At 44.4% G+C, this 21,570-nt stretch overlaps 1 protein-coding gene across 6 annotated transcripts in view; it reads right to left on the bottom strand.

Annotated features, from left to right (window-relative positions):
* Positions 1-1,442: 1,442 nt before the first annotated feature.
* The window catches only part of JCAD (junctional cadherin 5 associated), a 62,020-nt gene continuing 41,892 nt past the window's right edge, over positions 1,443-21,570 (bottom strand). For 3 of the 6 annotated variants that reach the window (XM_064403585.1, XM_064403381.1, XM_064403449.1), the window contains exons 2-3: positions 17,259-17,620; positions 3,364-10,945 (exon numbers count right to left, since the gene is read on the bottom strand). In XM_064403585.1, coding sequence (XP_064259655.1) covers positions 7,195-10,945; positions 17,259-17,560 — 4,053 coding nt within the window. In that variant the 5' untranslated portion in view covers positions 17,561-17,620 and the 3' untranslated portion in view covers positions 3,364-7,194. Of the gene's footprint in view, positions 3,328-3,363; positions 10,946-17,258; positions 17,621-20,897; positions 21,172-21,570 lie in introns of those variants that run through there. The other 3 variants (XM_064403616.1, XM_064403669.1, XM_064403527.1) reach the window with 3 other exon arrangements.

Genomic DNA, 21,570 nt, shown 5'->3' on the forward strand with positions numbered 1-21,570 from the left:
CAGGGCTCGGGCCGTTCGGCAGCCCCGGAGTTCAGGGGTGGCTTCTCTTCCTCATATAGGATAGGATAGGAGCCTGGAATGTCGTGTTCGTTTTTATCTCCCTGCCACCAGCCTCTGTCACTGGTACCGGCCCCTCAGGATGTGACTGTCCCTTCTGGAATTCAACAGGGTAAAGGGAAGGAGATATACCACATCCTCTTTAGCCATCCAGGTCCCGAGTGTTCCCATTAAACATTTTTTTTTAAATGTATGGATCAGTCAGGTTTGGGGTATTTTTTTGCATCAGTTTCTGAGAATGCTCATGAAACCAGAATCTTCCCCCAACCTCAGCTTCCTCAGCTACAGCAGCATAGCAGCAGCATGAGCTGGATACACAGCACGTTGTAAAAACGTAATTTTCTTCCCCCTAGAAAAAAGGCAGAGTTCCTCTCTTTTCACTGCGCTTGCACTGCAAGAAGCACTGGAAGCAGCCTGCTGCATCCTCCACCTCTGAGCCCACTCAGCCCTGAGCTCCTGCTGTTGCCACTACCAGTGACAGCTGTTGCCAAGACAATTTTATGTACCCATTGAGACAGGCACTGGCAATCCCCATTTACTGGTTTTTAACCATGTCTGGCATAAAAGGAGCTCTCTGTTGACTTCAAACAAACAATAGGCTTCTGGAAAGGTGGTTCAGCTATGGTACAATACAGTCCATTCCAATAGCTGATCCATGGCATTGACACTATAGAAACACTGAGGCAAAATTGTTCAGAAAACTGTACCCTATGGATTTCTCACTTGTCTGTATCATAGTATCAAATGAAACCACTAATGTTGTTGGAGGAATACACCATTTCTAAAAGAGTACTCACTGGTCAGTCACATCCTACTGCAAAACAAAGCTTACCCACTTTTTAGGTTTTAATTTTTTGATTTTGGCCAATAAAACTTTCTCTGCAATATTGTTGCCTCTTTTTTTTTTTTTTTTTTATCTTGGATGTTTATGTGCTTTGGAAAAGTAATTAGTTGAAATGACTGATGAAACAGACATATTAGAGAATCAATAAACCTATTCCTATCAGAAGGAAATAAAATGCTCAGAAAACTTCTGTTCCATGTAGACATAAACAGAAGGTAGTAGGAATGCTTATATGGGACAATTTACAGTTCTTCTGCAATCAAGATTAAATTAAAACTTTAATTAATTGCTACACATCTCAGCTTGACTGGTTAGTGGGAAGATGAGAGTTGATGAAATTCTTTCAGAACTCTTTTTTATGGGCAGGATTCAGGTGGGGAGGCACCAGGGGAAAAACATGTTTTGTAGCTATTTACAAGTCCCTGGATGTCCTAGATGGTGATGAAGAGAGGTGATTATAGTAAGAGTGGTAGGAACAGTTTGTCAACAACTATTGCTACACAGCATGTGCAAGAGTTAACAAAATAAATTATACACCACATTTTCTTTTCAAGCAAGCTTTAAATAGTCCATATGTAACAGAATCATGTGTTACAGACAAGAAACTCTTGCTGCCAAAACATAGGATGAGTGTTTTTCCCGATCGTTCTTTCCAAATTACAGACTTAGGAAAAAATATTTCAAGAAATTACAAGATTTTAAAAAATAAAATTATGCTAAAACTCAGAAAAGGCCAATAGAGTAGACTGGTGAAGTACAGGAACAAGTAATCAGAAAAATATTAGTACACAGGTACTTACAAAAAACATACAGGAATGGACATAAAGGCTTTTAAGACACAGATACTTAAGCAGGCTAATTCAGGATCAAAGGGCAGAATGCATAGGCTTTATTATAAATTCTGTAATTCATGCATTTGTGTGTGCAGATAAAATATATTTAAAGCCATGTATTTAAATGCCATCAAAAAAACACCGAACTTCTCCCCAGCAACACCTGGTGACAGGGAAGAAGAACCCAGTTTTGCTTACTTTTGTGCACTGGCCTAATCCAAACTCATAATCTGTAAAAGGGAACAAAGTATAAGCAAGCAAGCAGGTATTTTATCAGAGCCACTCGGCAACACTGGGACAAAGACCCAAACCCACTTTTTGGTAATCAGCATCCCTGGAATGGAATGGCAGCAGCACCAGCCTGGAGAGCTCTCAGTGTGCTTCAGAAAGTGGCTCCAAGAAGAACGATCCAAGGGTTGAGTGGGAAAAATTAGAAATTAACCCTGTGGTAAATAGATAGATGGATAGATAGATAGATAGATAGATAGATAGATGGCTTTTTTTCAGAGCAAAATAAGGTAGCACTACTGAGTAAGTGGCAATATGGTGTGTGCATTAAGATATACAAGTGAAATCTGCTTGGGGCACCTTCACTCAGAGGAATAAGTCTTCTTAAAATATAATTATAATTATAATAATAATAATAATACTTCTTTATACTTGCCACTTGTTAGCAATTGTTTACATCGTAGAAAAATAGATAGTATTCTGTAACAAGAAATATAGTTACTTTGTTAAAATGGGCTATTTTAAACCAGCTACTATTCTTTCATATAAAGAATTTAGCTACTATTCTTTCATATAAAGAAACAGCAAAACAAAAACAGGTAATACTGAGTGCAAAACAGCCAGTGGTATACTTTGCATTGGTTTGAAACATAGTTGCCAGCTACTATAATTACATGTTCTGTACACTGTACTACAAAAGTCTTCCATCTTTTGGAAGCTTTTGGGTTTTGTTTTTCTTCTTTATAGGTGGCAAGTAAGTATTTAATCCAAGTAAATTCAAACTCTGGAAGTCAGAGAGAATTTCACAATCAGTCTTTGCTACCATTCTTTCACATTCCTTCCCCCACACAGTGCAGCAGCACTTTCTACTTATGGCCAAAAATCCCTTAAGTTAAACAAAGTTTAGAATGTAGATACTTAGAAGTTTAGCTTATAGATTCACATTCTTTCAAAAATAATTTCACAAATTTCCCACGTTTACATTTACACCAATGTAACACCTCACTTGATGCATTTCATTATCCTTGCTAAAGACTGAAATAAAATTCAGATGAAACCTCTTTGCCAATGGTAGGTATTGTCTTAAACACTACAAAGCCAGATGGTTCCAATGTAGAAGTCATTTTTCTCTGGTCTCCACAACAGTTTCAGACATGAATAGCTAATTCCTAGTGGCAGTGGTAAAGGCATTATCAGTACACCATGAACATCACAAATGGAGACAATTCCAAATGTTAAAGAACAAAAACCAAACAAAAAGCACCCAGAAAAAAATTGGTGAAACATTCTTAGTAGAGCAGAAATTTCTCTATTCTCCTCTTCATTAATCTCACACCTTTTCAACTTTGGTGGGGTCATATGTATCTGAAAAAAAAAAACCAAGAAAACACTATTAATAATGTATTGTGAAATCTATTGAATATTTCCAGCTGTGGAAATGACACATATTTTCCCTAGTTTTTATTTTAAAAAAGAGAAGCTGATAAAGCTTGCCGCATTAAAGACACATATTGCATTCCTGACCCAAATTCTGTGTTTTTACCAGTATAATTCAGGAACAACTCTGATCAAATGCATGAAGATAGAATTTGGGAAGGCCTTGGGTAGGTAGGAACAAGCACACTGAATGCTAAGTGATTACTTCCAGTTTTCAGGTGTTCTGACAGGAAGAAAAAGACATAAGATTGTACTGAACACTAAGGACCAGTAAATGCTTTAAGCATCCTAGCAGGGTGTGTAAGGCTGGCTGAAGGAGTGATTATGCCAGGCAGTCATCAGGGTCTTTTCATTTGATTGCATATCCTTCATTTCAGATTAATTCAACAGAAAACAGGAAAGCACAGCTGCATTGCATCACTATGGTTAGTCTGTCTTGCTTCAGTCTGCAAAACTGCAGCTCATGTTTCAGCCTTATTCACTAAAGCACTGGAATGGCTTGCTAACACTCTTCTTCACTTCCAGCCTCCCTCCTGCCAGTTCACAGGACATACCACAGGTTGGTTTTGCTTTTCCCAAGTCCCTGACAACACTCTTCTATCAGATTTCTTAACTGGATTTATCCCACTGCTGGCCATGAAGTCAGCAGACATGAGCCTTTTTCTTCACCCTTGTCACTCTGGAACAGGATGGCAACAAAAAGGCTTTTCCCTGTGAGGTCTGCCTGCCCAGTGCCATCGTGCAGACACCTGACTTGCCCTTGATGTGCATGGTCATGGCATGTAGGAGCCAGGGCTACCTAGGGAGGAGTCTGCAGGCGCAGAGGGGCTCAGACAAACCGGCAGTGCAGCCGTGCTGCCGCGTGCTGCTTCTGCTCTTACACAACCTGAGTATCTGTGCTAACCTTAAACGTCCCTCCCGTAGGCTGTACTCCCACTGCGCTCACATTTAAACAGCTGAGCATGAAAATATTCCACACACAAATATCACACTTTGGAGTAAAACATTCATCCTCAGGACTTTCGCGTTGATGTGAGTGAATGTCTTCATTCAAACATAAAAAGCATAAAAATCCTCCTGGGAAATTTTTGCTCCTATGTGCAAGTGTCCATCTGCTACATCCACACTCACGTCAATGGGGAACTGGCTAAGAAAGGACTTCTGGATTGGCCTCAGTGGGTGGATTTGTGTTGCAGAATCTTTTATCACTTCTCTTGCCCACCCTCCTTGAGCTGCTAGTCCAGCCAAGAAAGGAGTCTGTGCCAGCAACACCTATGATTTCTGCTAAGCCTTTTCTGGTATTTCCAAACAGACACAACATGAATGCAAAAAATCAACAGGAATAAAGTTTTTGAGGGCTAGTGTGCTCTAGGGTAATGCTGCATCTTTTTAAGCTTAATGCACTGATGGTGTATGAAGATGCCTCTAAAGCAGTAAGATTTTTTTGATTGTAAATATTTTGCCATCTAAACTGTTATAACATAAAATTCTGAAGTTTCTGTGACAGATTGACCTAAGAATAAAAATGGATTTGCATTTCAGAAACCTGATTTTCCTAAGGCCAGACACATTCACATTAACAGAATTCCCCACAAAATTTCAGGTGCTTACTATTTCAGGGAGTGGCAAGACAGGGGCGGGGAGGATGGGAGAAAACCAAGCCACAAGATACAGAGCCTCTGCATGGCTCAGTATATTCCCTGAAAGCTTACCCATGCCCTCAGCACCCAAACCAAGGACACAAAAGTGCCAGACTGACAGGCCAGGTCACCCTTTTGAGGGGGACAGACACTGGAGTTCTAGCACTGATACAGAAATGCTTATTCAACATTTCGTTAAGCTCATTTAAAATGTTCTCTATAGAAACAAAGCCAGATTAGCAGACTCATGTCTTCAAACAGCAAAGGAGAAAAGACATCCAATGCATTTGGGAACACTTAGACATGTTCTCCTAATGGCAGTATTTGCATAGTAAGATGAGCTTCTTGCACTCAATTTTGGCAGGGCTCTTACTCTGAGATGACTGTTCGCCTGCCAAGCTACATTATACATGTGAAAGCCTGTTTCTGCTAAGGGCTGCAGCCTCTGTGACAGGCCCAGTCTGCAATTATAATACTAACATCACCCTACCTTGCTCCAAATAGAGTGGCCATTTAGAATGGAATATTTGCTCTTTGAAAGCAACAAATACAATGGTTCTCCAGGGTTAATTCTCATTTGGGCTTTCAATGGTACCAACCAGCTATTGCGAAAATTGGGGTGAGATTTGAAAGAGGTCTTCTTACAAACATGAATCTACAGTCCCTCTCTAAGGTGAAGCTTCTGGGGCCAGCAACAAATCAGGGTGTCTTTGGATGGGAAGAGGCCAGAAGCCACCTGCCCACCCCATGTGTGTCACCCTGGACATGCACAGCAGGAAGGGACACTCATGCCATCCAAACATGGGGAGGGCTGTTATGGCTGCGAGGGAGCTGCTGCAGTGGGAAAACACTGCAGAATATAAGCCTGGCATTGTCAGCAAGAGGGATAAATTTAGACCTAATTTACTGCAGAATAACTCTCCAATAAAACACACACAATCTGTTTTGATACATCCCCGAAGTCATGTCACCACAACAGCTATTTTCTTCACTCCAGCAGAAACCCCAAGGGAGGAAAGCATATGAAATGCATGTGGGGCAGACTAGACCTGATGGGTACAAGAAAGCTGAATCAGTCTGTTTGAAAAATATGGTCTAGAGAAATACAGTTCAGAGCAGAAAGAGACAAAGATGTGGGATACAGAAAAAGACATGGAGAAAAAGGCTTCAAGGCTGCAGGAGTCAATACTTAGAACTCATAAAAGCATTTCTTTTCAGTTGGAATTGCATAAATCCAGTTTAAAGTATACCTCACTTAATGTCAGTCCCTCTGTACTGCAAAACTGTGAATAGATTTTTATCAATAAGGTTAAATGAAAAACCTGTGCAGATTTCAAGGCAAAGATGTCAACTGTAACAGAAAGGATGGAAAAACGAAGGAGGAGATTAATATTAATTTAACAGCTTTCACACTATATGTTTGCTCACTCCAATTTATTTAATGGACTAGACAGGTGGCCTGGGAGATTTATCTCTTTACACAGGTCTAATAGCAACAACTGATTTTCAGTTGTTAAAAAAATGCTAAATGAAAACTGTTTCAGAGAGAGAACTGCTCATGTTACTTTGGGGATGCATATGGACTACATAAGTTTATATGTTTTAGAGAGATCAGAAACACCAAAAAATGTTTAAAAAAAAAAAAAAGGTGTTCACTGAAAAAGTCAACTTTCCATTTGTCCTGGGGTTAATAGTTATTCTCAACATCTGATCTGGAAAATATTCATGAGAGAGAGAGAGAATTTCCAGGCCCCAACATGCAGCCATTTCCCAGAGGCTTCATAGAAGAACATCAGATTTTTATTTTTAGTTTCTTCTGAACTATGATATAGTATGTGTCTACTTACGTATTAGAGAGGGGAAAAAAAATTGGCATTCAAGAAACAGCTATGATTAAATCACCACATGTTCCCAAACATGGGCATTACAGTGACTGTCTTTGAACTCCACTGTTTTAGCCTGGCCATTCCCTGAAACAATTAGACAGAGATAAGACCTTAGGGAGCACTCCAGGCCTCTGTGAATGAATTTCTGTATCACAAGTGAGTTTTACAGTAACAATTCCTAAAATGGGACCAGAGAACACTCATCTTTTCCACACGGAGAGCAAAGTGGGTGGCTCCCAGATGAGGATAGTACCACCTACAGCCTGTTACTATTTGAGCAGCATTACGTGGGCATAAGCAAACTGATCATGCCCATTACATAAGAAACGAGTACCCATCTGGATCTCCCATAACAGGGTCTTACCTAACGAAAAATCTCTGTCGATCTTCTTCTTGTCCATTCCACCTAAACATCCATTTTCACTGAGAGAGATAACACGCTTGGAAACAGCCCCTGAGCTTGCCAGTTTGCTTCCTCTCTCCTCTGATACCTTCGACAGCTTCTCCTCATCCACCTCCTCTGCCGAGTCTGCGCTCTTAATGCTGAGACGCCTCATGCGCGACACAGAGTCAACTTCTTTCATTCGCACCAAGCGGTCCATGGCAGTCCGGCTGGGTGGAGACGCCAGCTTGCCTTGGAGTGTCTCTATCACTTTTGAGGTGCTCCTCACTCTCTTTTCTGAATGCTGATAAGCAGCTGACTTGCAAACCAAGTTTTGGTCCTCACCTTGGCTGGGGCTCACAGGTTGTTCAAGAACTTGCTCAGTTACCAGGGGTTTAGCGCTGGCCTCCTGGTGAGTGGCCTGGCATTCAACAGGGTATAAAGATCTCCCTCCTGCTCTGACAAAGAGAGCACTCTCTGTCCAGCCACACTTTCGTCTGCCTTCGTAAGAATCTTCCTTTTTTCCTTCTTTTTTACTTACTGTGCTCCCTACCGGTGATGACTCAAAGTCCTGAGCACCGTTTGAAGGGCTAGTGCCTGGGTGGGGCCCAACGTGGTCATCTGGAAGGAGAGATTCCACTGCTATATCTATACCTAAAATTCTTGCAGCTCTTGCCTGCAATGACTCATTCACAGGGATTTCCACTGCATTTGCATCCGAAGAGTGATCAGAGTTGTTAGCACCAGGTTCTGGGGCCACATCAAGTCCCACTGACCTCAAGTCTGGCTCAGAGCACCTTTGGTTCCTCTTTGTTAGTGACAAGCGTACTGCTGACCCTCTCTCTAATACCCTATCATTTGTGGGAGTTGCACCTTTGCTCAGTTTAACAAAGTCTAGGTAATTTTGGTCTTCACTCATCTCCTGCAAGACAGGGTTGTTGAAAGGATTACTGTGACATGTACTACTTGGGCTACTGGACAAAACTCTTCTGACAGGGCCCTCATGAACTGGCTGTTTGCTTGTTCTGCTCTTGGCTTCCCCCATCCCCATTTCTGTTATCAGACTTCCATCTGCTGGCCTCACTCCTTCGCTGCTCCCTCCTGGCTTTGAAGTGCCTTGAAAGCCAGCACATCTTAGCTCACCACCATGCTCTGTCCCCATGCTCCAACTTTCAGACTTACTTTTAACCCTTCCTGACCTAATTACAGGCACCTCTGGCACAACCATTTCTGATTTCCCACCATGTTTTGGCTCCTGGTTTGACTTCTCATTTCTGGACTCCCTCCTCTGCATAAAGGCACCTGCCTGCAGAGGAGCTGCAGCACTTTCCAAATCTTCTTCACTGCTTGTGCCCTCCTCCTGCCCTTGCAGCTCCTTGTTAAAACTTTCTAGCTCACTTATTGCATCCCAGGGACGGCGACTTACAGGTTTCAACAGGAACTGCCCAAACGGTTCTGTACTGTTGCAGGGAGCACCTGGTTCTCCCTTAACTACATCTCCCTTGGAAAAAAGGCCATTTTCCCTCTCTTGGACAGGCACAGGCTGGCTCTGGTGGGCTTTAGGGGAGGGAGACTGAAGGACTGAGGTGGCAGTCCTAGAAAATGCACTGTTGCTAGACTGGCTGAGGTGAGTCTGGCCCTTCATACTGTAACTGTTCTGCCTGCAGCCTCTCTCATCAAAAGGTGACACTGGCTGTTTTGCCCCTACTGTGGATGTTGTACATCCTGGGAGTTTTGGAGATAGCGGTTTGCTGCTATCAGGCTTCCCAGGCTTTGTACCATGGAAAAATTCTGGGCTCTCAGGTTCTTCAGAGAAACTTGTCTGTGTCTGCTGGTCTTTGTACTGATCACCTGGCCAGGAGCCAGAATATTTGAGCTCTCTGTGTTTTGTAGGCTGAATAAATCTGAGGTCATTCATTTGTTTGAACTCTTCTGGTCTCCACAGCTCTTGTTTTTGTAACTCATTTTTATTGGTCATGCTTCCTGTAAGCGCTTGTAACTCCAAGTCTGTTGAAGACATACTTAAGAGACTTTGTTCTTGCAAAGCCCCATTGTTATCAAACCTATTCTTATCAGGGCTCTGAGTTATGTTGTTGTTCCTATCTGTATCTGGCAGATTGGATTCTGATTTAACTGGGATGGAGACCAAACAAAATATAGTTTCATTCATTTTTTTCTTTGAACTCTTTTTGCTCTGCATCCCAGTTCCAGGTTCAAACTTTTTCACTTTTGTAACAGTCTCACAGGTGTTGTCCATATGTGAATTTCTTACAGAAAGTTTGCCTTTCGTGTACTCTGTGCTGGCTTCGTTACGGGGGCTGTGATTAGTTGCTCTACAATTGTCTCTTTGGTCCAGCAAGGCACAGTTTTCCTGATCTCGGATGGATGGTGCCAACCATCTGTTGCTATGGGTGGAGCTGTCGGAAGCTCTTTCTCCCTTTGCAGAACTGGACAATTTTGATGCATCCACAAAGGCACTGTTGTACTGTACTTCAAGATTTCTCTCTTGCAAAGCACCAGAACTGGGACTACATGCATTTTCAGTGTGGTTAGATTTGCCCTGCAGACCTTCCAGTGGTGCAATTTTAATGTGTCGTATCCGAGGATCATCAAAGGGAATATACTGAACGGAACGCAGATGGTCAGCAGGGCGCCTTGGATGGCTTTGCTTCCCATGAGGAAAATGGTTGTCTTTGCAAGGGTCACCCCCCACTTCAAAAGTATTCATTGCTGGTCGTTGGCAGGGGACAACCCGCTCTGCAGGACCCTGTGGATCGCTGCTGGCGCAGGTGTTGGTGTTAGGCACTTCACTGGGGGAATGTGGGGTCACGTGTTGGTGAGGTGGGGATTTGTAAGAAGGAGGAGGTACATACATTGGGGGCTCCAAACCAGAGTCTGGAATGCCAGCATCTTGCCTTGACTCATTGACTTTGGCTAAGTAGGAGATGGGTTCCTCTTTCTGGTAGTGGTCCTGGAAACCCACGGTTTCTGCAGGTGCCCTAGTCTGCCGCTGCAGTTCATAGGATGGAGGCTTGAGAGGTCTCCCATACTTGGGCTTCACCAGGGGAAGGAAATTGCCTCCTGTTCCATGGTGCTTGGCTGGTTCCACACCCAGTCTGTTTGGGGGATAGGAGGGGGTTTTAGTGACACTGAGTGAGTTGTTACTGTTGGTCAGGGAGGGCATTTCCACACACCTCATGCTCTCAGGTGAAAGGACCCTCGGCAATGACTGCGATTTCCCCCTGCTGTGGGTGCTGAGCACGTTGTCTCCCAGGGTCAGCGAATACAGCTCTTGGAGCAGCTTCTCCCTGTCACCCTCGGACAATTGCCTCCCTACCTTTTTTGGCTGGTTCCAGTTCTCTACTTCCAGACTTTGCCATTTGCAGTCACTGGGCACTTCACAGCTTTCCTGCAAGCCGCTTCTTCTGGCATACCCTGCACCTGTCCCCACCTTCAGCTGAGTCTCCTTGGGGTGCCGGGGTGCCCCTGGGGCTGCAGCCAGGCCTTTCATCTCCACACTGGCCTTCTGGGAATAGCCCAGTAGCACACTGAAGTCCTGTCCTCGTCTCCTCCAGTAGGCGAGATCTTTATCAGTCTTGGGCTGGGAAGACCATGCTAAATGAGGCCTGTCATAAGCCCTGGAAAAAAAAGCAGTGTCAGAGGCAGTGTGCACAGGTGCCTGTTCTTTCTACCATGGGTAAGGCCATTAGGAGGTCAAATGATGAGTTATGCCAATGGGGTTTTGTGTAATCTATTTGCAACCAGATGACAATTTTAATGAGAGGATTTAAAAGTCAGTCAATTAACATGGGTAAAGGAAGGGAAAGAAGCTCTTCTGACATGTTGTTAGCTATGCAAAGATGTTAGAAAGAGAGACAAATGCACACAGTTACCTGCTGTGCAAACATGCACAACCCTGCTTGATGGACATTAGAAAATTCCCTGCCCACAGCAGGGGGCTTGGAACTAGACGATCTTGAAGGTCCTTCCAACCCAGACCAGCTTCTGAACCTAAGATGCCATTCCAAAACCAGAAGTGACTGTCTTAAGTTACTTCTGTATCCTGCTAAATCAAAATATATAGATGTCAAGAAGACTACTGTGGTATTCAAATTTAATAGGATTCCAGGAAGCAGAGGTAGGGAGAACAGGTAGGTGTCTATATCCTAAGATTTCATAAGATATAGTCTGTAAGAAACATGATTTGCATCCTGGTAAAAGTGCTGAAATTAAACATGTCAGTTCCTGAATTGATTCCTGTTCATCTTTCCAAGGGAAAAAATTTCTTCAGTGTGCTTTGGATTAAATGACACATGTCACAACAGTGGTGATGTATCAACACAATTCTGAATAAGACAGAACCAATATTTAAAATGCAAAATACTTCAAAAGAAGTATAAAATTCTTAAATAAAAGAATCTATCAGTGAAATATGAAAGACATTAGACATTGCAGATTAGAAATTCAGAACACAGATTTACATGAACAGGATAGGTTCATTGTTTGTTCTGAACAGAGTGTAAACTGTTTTATACATTTCTGCAGAACAAAATTGGTACCCTTCTATATAAATAATTAATTTTCTACTTGAATTGCATTCTGCTATTCTTGTACCTAAGGTGTCCAACAATATAACTGCCTTTACACTATGTGGCTGCCACCAGCATAAGACTGGAAAGAAAAATCAAAATTGACAGAAATAGGACAAGTATCTAGATAAAACCCAAGAATTTCTTCCTCCTCCCTCCACCCCAAGGTATATAAACAGTGTCATCTGGCTCTTTTTTGCTAAAAACATGATCTATTTAAATGATCTATTTAAATAGGACTTTGTGAAGACATAATACAAGTCAAAATTCAGAATGAAAATTAAGCCATGTAGATCCACAGCAATTTTCTTTTATGTCTATTACTTTCATCCTATGACTCTGAAAGTTTAAAAACCACACTGGGATAAAGAGCATCTTGTTCATATTAATTCAATTGGATTAAGACTGAACTTCTGAACAAAATGTTCTGCCTCTGAAGCATGAAATACAGTGTGAATGCTGAACCCCAAGAAGGAACAGACATCTCCATTAATCAATGAAATATAACAGGACACCTCCTATATCAGAAGCTGACTGTAGTGACAACCAACACTTCCATGTGGAAACATACAGCTGAACAAATGCTGTTTTCTACCTTTTCATCTCATCCCCATACTTCTGTGGCAGCATTTGTATCTGTGTTTACAAAATGAGGTGAGAAACAGGGTCCAGCAAGAGTGAGGAGAAAATGAACAGGTTGCTCTTTCTGATTGATTTAATTCATCATTGTAAAAGGGTCTACAGAAATTGCAGGAAGTACAGTTGCAGATTCCAAGATCAGAAGAGACCATTAGAATTATTTAGTTTGACATCTTGCTCAGCACAGATCATCAGACTTCTCCGAGATGATTCCTACTTAAGTGGTAGCATCTCTTAGAAAAGAACCTAAAAATTCTGATTTTTAAATTTCCCGTGATGTTGCAAAGCTTAATTCACCATTTAAAAACCCCCACAAATTAACCCAAAATCCTTTTCAACAGAAAGAGAGAAAGCCCTCCATTTATTAAAAGCTGTATAAAAGATGAAATTTATTTTTAAAGGTTAATAACTAGGCTCCAGTAATGAACTTCAGAACATGATACAAACCATTGTGTAACATGTACTATGTCATTATTGCAACAAGACTGTAAAAAAGACATTTAAAAGGAGGCATTTAGAACATTTTAAACCTGATCCTTTCTAAGATCTACTCATAGGACAGACAGTATCTGTCTCTGTAAATCCTGGCTAAGGCACTAGAAGTGGTTACACAGCCAGCCTCTATCAGGGGCCCTGTAAACTTCTGAAGATGACACTGCACTGTGTGAAAAGGATGCTCCAAGCACCCTCCAGTGCAGCTCCATCCTGAGGTCTCCTCTGCTCTCAGGGATGGAGAGCAGCTCCTGCACCCCTGCATGCAGGCAGGCAGGAGGCAGTGGGGCAGCACAGCACAAACACACTGCTGGTGGCCACAGCTGCAGCAGAGTGCCTCGCTCCTGGACATGTGGCACTTCTGGGTCTTGCAGTCAATGAAGTGGTGAAGGGGAAACTTCCAAGAGCCACTCCAAGTTTGAAATGCTTCACTGCAGCCTCACCAAAGGTGAGGTGGTGCCTGTCACCAAAGAGAAGACTTCACAGCCCCTCTATACAGCAGCTCATCTCAGACTGCCTCTATACAATTCTGTGTCTCTCCAGGATGTGCTGGTGCTGATGCACAAAGAAATGCACACCAGGACACAGCAGCTTCCACATGCCTGACAGCTGGGAGGAGGATGGAGCCAAGGATGGAGCAGTCTCATGGGACCAACAGTGGAGATATAAGTTCCAGGGGCAGAGTGGTCCCAAGGGATCAAGGAGGTGGGTTTTAACATTACAAACTCTTTTCTAACAGGCCTCCTTCTAACGAGTATCACATTTGCTTTCATAAAGTGCTTTGAATTGATTCTATATAAGGTTAGTTTAATTAAAATGGTTTAAAACCCCCAAAACTATTTCTAGCTTTCTGTGAATTTTAGGCCTTTACAAGAAATGAGGCCATAAGTCCATGCTGCACTGGCTGTATGACCACATTCCACTGAGCTGTCTTACTCAGAGCTGCCCTTTTCCCCTGGGGTGACGCTGGACCAGCAGGACCTCACATGATGCAGATAATGGGGCCAAAAGTGAAGCAGCATGGCACAGGCATCGAAGTCCAAACCCTGCAGAATTAGGCCACTGCAGGGCTATGTAGGGAATGTCTGTCCCTGTTGCTGGCTGCTAGCATGCAAGTGGAAGGTGTTGGGGCCTCAGTAGCTCATCCTGCAAGAGCTGTAGGCACTGGCACAGACTTTGTGCCCCACAAACAGCACTGTTAAGAAAGTCAGCACGGTGGAAAAGTTTTCAGAGCGCTGTTCTGGACACTGGCAGCTTCTGTTCTATTTTGAGATCCTATCCTCACATACACTCTTCTGAGACCCAGCATTGAAAAACACCAGTATACTTTTCTAATTGTTCCAGCAGGTGATCTCATTAATGATATCTATTTATCACTAAATTTGCTAGCTACTAACAGTTCCTCCCACACAAACAACTAAGCAAAGTGCCTCTTCTCTCTAATTAGAACAGAATCAGAAGGGAGTTCTCCTGTGAAGAGAACTCTCATCTATACCCACAGGATCAGCTTTCCTTTTTTTTTTTGACTTGTTTCCTCTTCCAAATCTTTACTGTGTGGCCTCTGAATGCTCAGTTAAGCAAGGACAGCCAGAAGAGCCCTCCCACCATCTGCTCCCTCACACCCTGCCTGAAGAACAATAGGATGGAGCCAAACACCACTTCCCCATTTCACTGGAGCATCACTCTCCCATCACGAGCAGCAGGAGCAGTGGCTATGAAGACTCCACCCTCCTCAACAAGGTTTGATTAGCAGAACAACCTTAATAAGCAGAGACAACAGCATCATGCCCTACCATCAAAAACACCACAAGTCCTGCAAAGGCAGCCACGAGGCTGGCAACATCACCCACTTCAGTGGTGCATGGGAGATGATTAGTTCTACATCAGTGGTGTAAACAAGAGCATGGTGTAGATAATTCCCTGGACAAGGAGCCTAAGCCATGCTCAGAGTTGCTGTGGAACTGCTGCCATCCCTGAAGGACACACACAGCCTGCTCAGGCCCTATCATGGTCTGTGCCAACTGGGAAAGCAGCACCAAGAAATGGTGGCAGGAAGCCTGCGATGCCCAGGGAGTAACTCTTCAAAGAGAAGAAGTAAATCTTCTCTTTGGGCCCAAATTGTCCCCAGGTCTCTGCAGTGTGCAGCACTTTCCCAGCCTGGGAACCAGAAGCTGATTTCCCAGAGCAGTCCAGAAACCAACAGCGATCTCAAAACGCCTGCTGGATCTCAGCACAGCCCGCCTGCCAAGGCCTGAGCACGCCCAGCTGGGCCAGCACAGGTATCTTCTGTCCAGCTTTGGAGCAGCTCACACGACACGGCAGCCTTGTGACTTGGGAGTGGACCTGGAGGGGCTCAGGAGCTGACACGAGGCACTGCAGTGCTGTGGCTTCCCCAGATCCAGCCTGGAGAGCTCCCTCCTCCCTTCCCAGACCAGCCCAGCCATGGCTGTGTCACACTCCACACCAGAGGCACTCCACACTCACAGGCATGGCAAGGAAGGGATGATACAAAGGTTTTTCTAGCTGCTAGTCCCTTGTGAGAGCTCCCAGTATGATCACTGGGAATCACAGTTTGCTGTAACAGTAACAGCAAGAAAATATTTCTATTTTATGGAAGTGTGACAAAGCCATTTCCAGGGTTGTGTTCCCTATGTTATGCGGAAAAGCCACTTTTAAAAACCAGGATTAATATTTAACTATGCTGTAGACTGGCAGGTCCCACCCCTTGCATTTAGAAAGAGATGTTTAAACTGTTAGAAAGCATTATTTGATATTTAGCCAAGGTCAGCAACTACAGATATCTCTTCCATATCCAAGATGTGGGGCAGATGTGCGAGCCCCTGCAGATGCACCCAGAAGAATGAGAAGCAGGGAGGCAGCAGCCCTCCCAAACCCCTGTGCATCCACACAGGCTCTGACAAACAGGATGCAGAAGCAGCAGTGCTGTGGTAGCTTCCAGCCTCACCCAGCCAGATCTTCTTCACAACAGTATTTCTCCACATTAAACTGAGCATCAGCTTCAGCACCACTGCACACTCTCTTCCCCTGCTTCAAAACCTTTTCCATTCTTTTTCAGTATCTTTCCTCACTTTTTTTGTTGTCCCGTTTTCTTCATCCAAAACACACCAGAAAGGATCCTCCCAATTACCCTTACATCTGTGTTCTGTCCTTCCTTCTCTAGAATGGATGGTTCCACCTGGAGACCTTCACCAGGACTTGCTGTCCTATGACTGCTTTAGGGGGCTCACATCTCTTCCTGCCCATTATCCTAACTGGCAACCAGCAGCCATTCCTGCTCCAGGCAAACAGACTTGCAAGGGGAAAAGATGTGAAGGGAAAGAGCAGACAAGCCCAGGAGTAAGGGACACATGGCTTTGCCACATGTTACTGAAGGTCTTTGTAAGAGGACAAGCTCCCAAGGTGACAGCGTTTTGCCCTGCTTTCAGTTTCAAGCCCACTCGGCAGGAGGAAGGGGCTTTTCCTTGTAAACCATCGTCATACTTGGGCTGGCTTCCAGTCCTGCTCGAGCCCCTTTCCTTTGTTCATCTGCAGCACTCAAATAGCTGCAGAACAATGGCCAAGTGTCGGTGTGTACACTGGGCTCTTCCTGCCCAGCCGGCCCCAGCCCCGCTGCGCACGTACCCGGTGTCCAGCAAGCCATGGCCGTGCAAGCACGTTTGCTGGAGCGACAACAAGAGCTTCCACTGGCTTGGAGTTGTTTATAAAAGAAGTGCACAGGCACCTTCTCATGTTTACTCCACAAGAGCAGCCTTTAGGAGAGCAAGCAAGTCTTCTATGAATGCAAATCACCCACCAAGAGCTGCATGTGGCCGAATCCACAGTAAAACCTGGGTGTGTAAGTGGCAGAAGTAGATGGGTGCAGTTTTAAAACTGAAGAAAAGGATGACCCTTTTCCCTTTTTTTTCCCCCTGTGCTACAACTAAGCTTTCCTAAGTCCATCAGAAAGGCCTTTCTCATACAAACCACATTAGTAAAACATATTTTCCCACACTCAGCCACTTCCCATTATCCCAGTATTCCCAAAGGCCTTTCTCTAGCAGAAGGTGAATGAATGTGCCACTGGATGTAGACATCCAGTGAATAGAAATGGTTACTAGGATGGGAGCAGGAAAGGATCACAGGAAGGTGTTAAGGGTTAGAGTCATGATTAGTTACCTGTTGAGACCAAAAGAAAGAGAAAGCAAAGCCATGGCATGATGCTGAAACTTACCCCCCTTCTGAAGTATGAAAAGTGGACAAACCCTGAAGGTCATGGTGGTAACCAGGACCTGCTTGTCTCCCTTGGCTCCCATGGCTGCTTTCAGTGCTGCTTGAGCTGGTTTTCACCAGTGGTTTCTTGCTGTAGGCCCCAGCTCTGGATTCTGCTTCAATCCCATTCAGTGCTGCTCTCTGAGCAGATCTGTTCCCCGTGATTTCATGCCGGTATCCATCATATCTGTTCTCATATGAAACAGGGGGATTTTTTGACAATTTGTATCCATGAGAAATCAGAAGGTCTTCAACACTGAACATGTTGTGCTGGTTTCACTCACAGCTGTGCCATCAGAAAGCTCCTTCCAGCTGGACCCATCACTACAAAACATAACCAAAAACAATCAGAAGGCCACTTTAGACAAGAAAAGATACCTCTGATCAGCTGGCAGGCTCAGGAAGCTAGAAGTCTCATCTTCTTTACACAGTTTTTCACCCTCTTAATAAAATAGATGAAGTAAAGTGCATGCAGATGCTGATGAATCATGTGCTGTCCTTCCCTAGACAATACACCTCCCTGCACTCAGCCAAGCAGCAGATGCTGTGCTGCTGCTGCTGACTCAGTCCCTTTCACTCAAGAATTCACTGGTGATTGCAGCTTTCAGGTTTCACTAATGAGACCTCAAAATAAAAACTTTGCACTGGAGGTAAGCCTACAACTTGAGCAGGCAATTCCTTAGACAATGATTTTTCTCCAGTCATGTAGAGGTGTGCTCTGTATTATGTTTTAAGTTGCTGCAGGAGGAGGGGGTGGATTACAGAGCAATAAGCCTCTCCCTACAGCTCTGCATATTCCAATTTAAAAAAATGTTCACATGAACAAGGACAAAATATGCATAAGAACAAAAACGAATTATGCAACCACATGAGAAACCCAGGTAATATCATGCAATACCTCAGCTAAACAGTCCTTTTTACAGATTACTTTCTTTTCTCCCTGCATTGGTCTGCTGCAATCCTCAGCTAGAATAACAAAATCTAAGATTTCAAGTATGCTGTTTTGACAGCACACTTCCATTGTGTAACATGACTGTAAACAACATGTGATGCCCGTGTATATTGTACCTCAAGGATCTGCAAGACACAGGATGGTCAAGATTTTTCTTCCCCAGTGACAGCCCTCAATTCTGCACTGACTAGAGCAAAGATCCAGCAAACTGAATTAGTTGGCTGAAAACAGTCTCTATTGTCTATACCACTCTCACAGCTTATAATGGCAATTATAGAATACCCATTCTTCCAGAGTTTTAAAATGTGTGGACGATAATGTTCTGTTCTGAAGGCTGTACAAAACAATGGACCCATCCTGATACATTCTTCCCTGTCTGAACTGTGTTAACAAAAGGAAGAAATTTTTAAAAGGTGGCTGAAAAGGTAAAACACACAAAACACACAGAAATAGATGTATGTAAAAATATAACAACAAGATTATTTTCCCTGCATGAAGAATTCATTTAACACATCTAGTGAATACTTGTGTCCTTGGTAGCAGCAGGTCCACCTGAGGATCATGAGCCCTGCACTGGCAGCTGCTTAAAAGGAGACTGTCTCTGCGAAAATCATAACACAAAAGTGCATTTTCTACATTGTCCCTAATGCTCTTCCTGGGCATGAAGAAAGGGAGAAGTCTGTTCACTACTGCTCACAAGGATTTACTCTAAATGGAGCAACTACTGAGATGGCTGTTGCATGTTTATTAGTAGTAAATCTCTCAGGCTACATATACCCAGAAGTGGATGGGTTGGCGTGCTATATAAACCAGCTTTTGTGCTGCAGCACTCCAAGTGTTATGGCTACTTTTTGCCTATCCAGTGCCCCATCCATTTGCTGTACCACCTTGACTCCTGGATGCTGTGCCAGCTGAGGAGCCAGTCTGGCCAGCTGCTCTGGGCCAGCCTGGCATGCAGCTCCAGGCACCCAGGAACCCTCCAGCTACTGCTGCACTGCCCACAGTGGCCATGGCACTCGCCCAGGGAGAGCTCACAGTGTAGAAAAACAGGCACAGTTGTTATGCAGAGCCACAATTTAACCTGGAACACTGCAAAAGTGGCTTTCCACCCTGAGAGCCTCCTGAACACCTAAACCGGTTTGTCCCTAGAGCTTAATGAATCTCCTCCCTTTTCACACATGCAACACTACACACCCTTTAAAAACAGAGAAATAAAGCTCTGTGCTGAAGATATTAGCCCCTGCTAGAACAGAACTCCAAACTCCCAGTAAGAGCTCAGAGTAGATGAGCCAGCAGTAAGTACAAGCAGGCAGAAAGCAGGGAGGAGTGGGACCCTTCCCTCATGGAAGGAAGGGAAGGCTTTGAGGGTTATTTTTGAATGCTGACCTAAAAAGCTGATTTTCCATCCACCCCCTGCCTGGACTGTACAAGGAGCCAGGTACGAGCCGAGCAGAGGGAACAGCTGGCTGCTAGAGCTGTTCAGCTTCTAACAGGAGGAAGATCCAATGTGACTACCATAAACAGCAGAAAGCCCATTGAAGCGCTCACAGGTGCAAGGAAGAAATGTGCTTTTCCTGCTGTTAGAGGGCTGGTTTGGAGAGGAGTTTAACCCCCTCTCTGCCACCCACTGCAGCCATCAGAGAGGCGAAGGCATGTGGGCAAGAAACCTCCAGCCCATGGGGTTTACTCTGATCCTGCTTTTGGCACCAGTGGTGAGGAGCAACAAGTGGAAGTGTGCCATGAGGAACTGGTATGACTGTCTCTTCCTGCTCTGCAAACTCACCATGTGTGGAAGGGGAAACCCCATGGTGTTATGTGTGGTGGGGAGGCCCATCTGGGAGAAGGATGCTATCACCATGCCCATCACAACACCACAATGGGAACAACCAAGCGGGAGAATCCTGCTCTGTGCTCATGGCACAGTAGCAGTGGTGGCAGGTGGCCCTAGCTGGGACATTGCCAGGACACAGCCTCAAAGGGCTGTGCAGAAGTCATGGGGAAGTAGCATCTCCTGCACTGGAGCTGATCAGGGACAGGGAAGCCAGAAGTCCTGCCTGATCAAAGCTTGCAGGACATCAACCATGTCAGCACCCATCATCTGCAAGGATGCTGGCCAGTTTTCTGAATCTGGCTAGAGTTCTGGGACACTCACCCCACCCTCCCTTAGATAAATAAACCTAAAAAAATAAAATCAAAGGAATTGGATTGGCAGGAGTAACAAAACCACTGCTGCAGCATTCTATGTAAATAATCTGTCAGTCTGGACCGCAGAGTAAAGGCTGTGCAGAGCTTCTAATTTGAGGGAAGATCAACAACGCTGCAAAACAGTTTGTTTTTCCAGCCCTCATTTGTTTTGTTTGCCAATGACATCAGTGCTTTCTGATAGGGTTTGCTTCCTGAGGATGCCTGCTATCTTGCCAGTGTTTCCGACTTGTCCCCGGCAGCCGGTACAATTCTGCAATACGTTGGAAACAGCGGCCAAGCTTTTCTCTGGAAACTTCTCAGCAGCACTCTCAGATGCAAAGAAACAAGTGTGAATGGCGGAAATCAGCATCAGCCCCCATGTAGACAGACACAATGGAGACCCACAGCCTGGGCAAGCAGAACACAATGGGATCACCAGATGGAAACGTCATCAGAGCGCCTCACCTTGGGGTGCTCATTCCATGAGCACGGATCTCACCTCCGGCCTGAGGAAAGCCCAACGCACTCCTGAAAAACACCCTGAAGAAATTTGGTGCTAGTTTCCTCTGAGCTGCTTCTGGAACTCATTCTCCGTGGGGGAAACACATTGTTTTCTATTTATGATCTGCTTTTGTCTGTAGCTGTTTTCAGTGGTAGGGGTTCCCAAGCCTTGTTATTTCGGTGGGGTACCACCACCATCTGTATGATGACCAGCACCAGTGATGATGAATGCCAACACCTGCAGCAATGGCAGAAGCAGGTGTTACCTCTGTGCTCTGAAATGACTTGCATGGCATTGAATGCTCCCTTCAAGGTGCTCTGAGCAGCCCTTTGGCAGGCTGCTTCCTTTAGCCCAAGTTCCACAGAGTGTCCTGGCACAGCAGCCATGTATTGGGTGGAAGACCACAAGTGACAGAGGATTTGGTCCTGGCTGCCCTCTGTAACATCTCTCCTGCCCTCCGCTACTTGAAATGTAGGGGAAAGTGGCAACCCTTCAACTGGCTGAATACAACCCCTGAAGTCCTTCTTGGGCATGATTTGCCCTCCCACCTCTGCAGAACTATTTATAACAATAATATAAATGATTTTGTACAACTTTCAAGAAAATAAAACATTGAAGGAACATGATTCATACTGC

This window comes from Passer domesticus, chromosome 1, assembly GCF_036417665.1.
Source record: "Passer domesticus isolate bPasDom1 chromosome 1, bPasDom1.hap1, whole genome shotgun sequence".
Lineage (NCBI taxonomy): Eukaryota > Metazoa > Chordata > Aves > Passeriformes > Passeridae > Passer > Passer domesticus.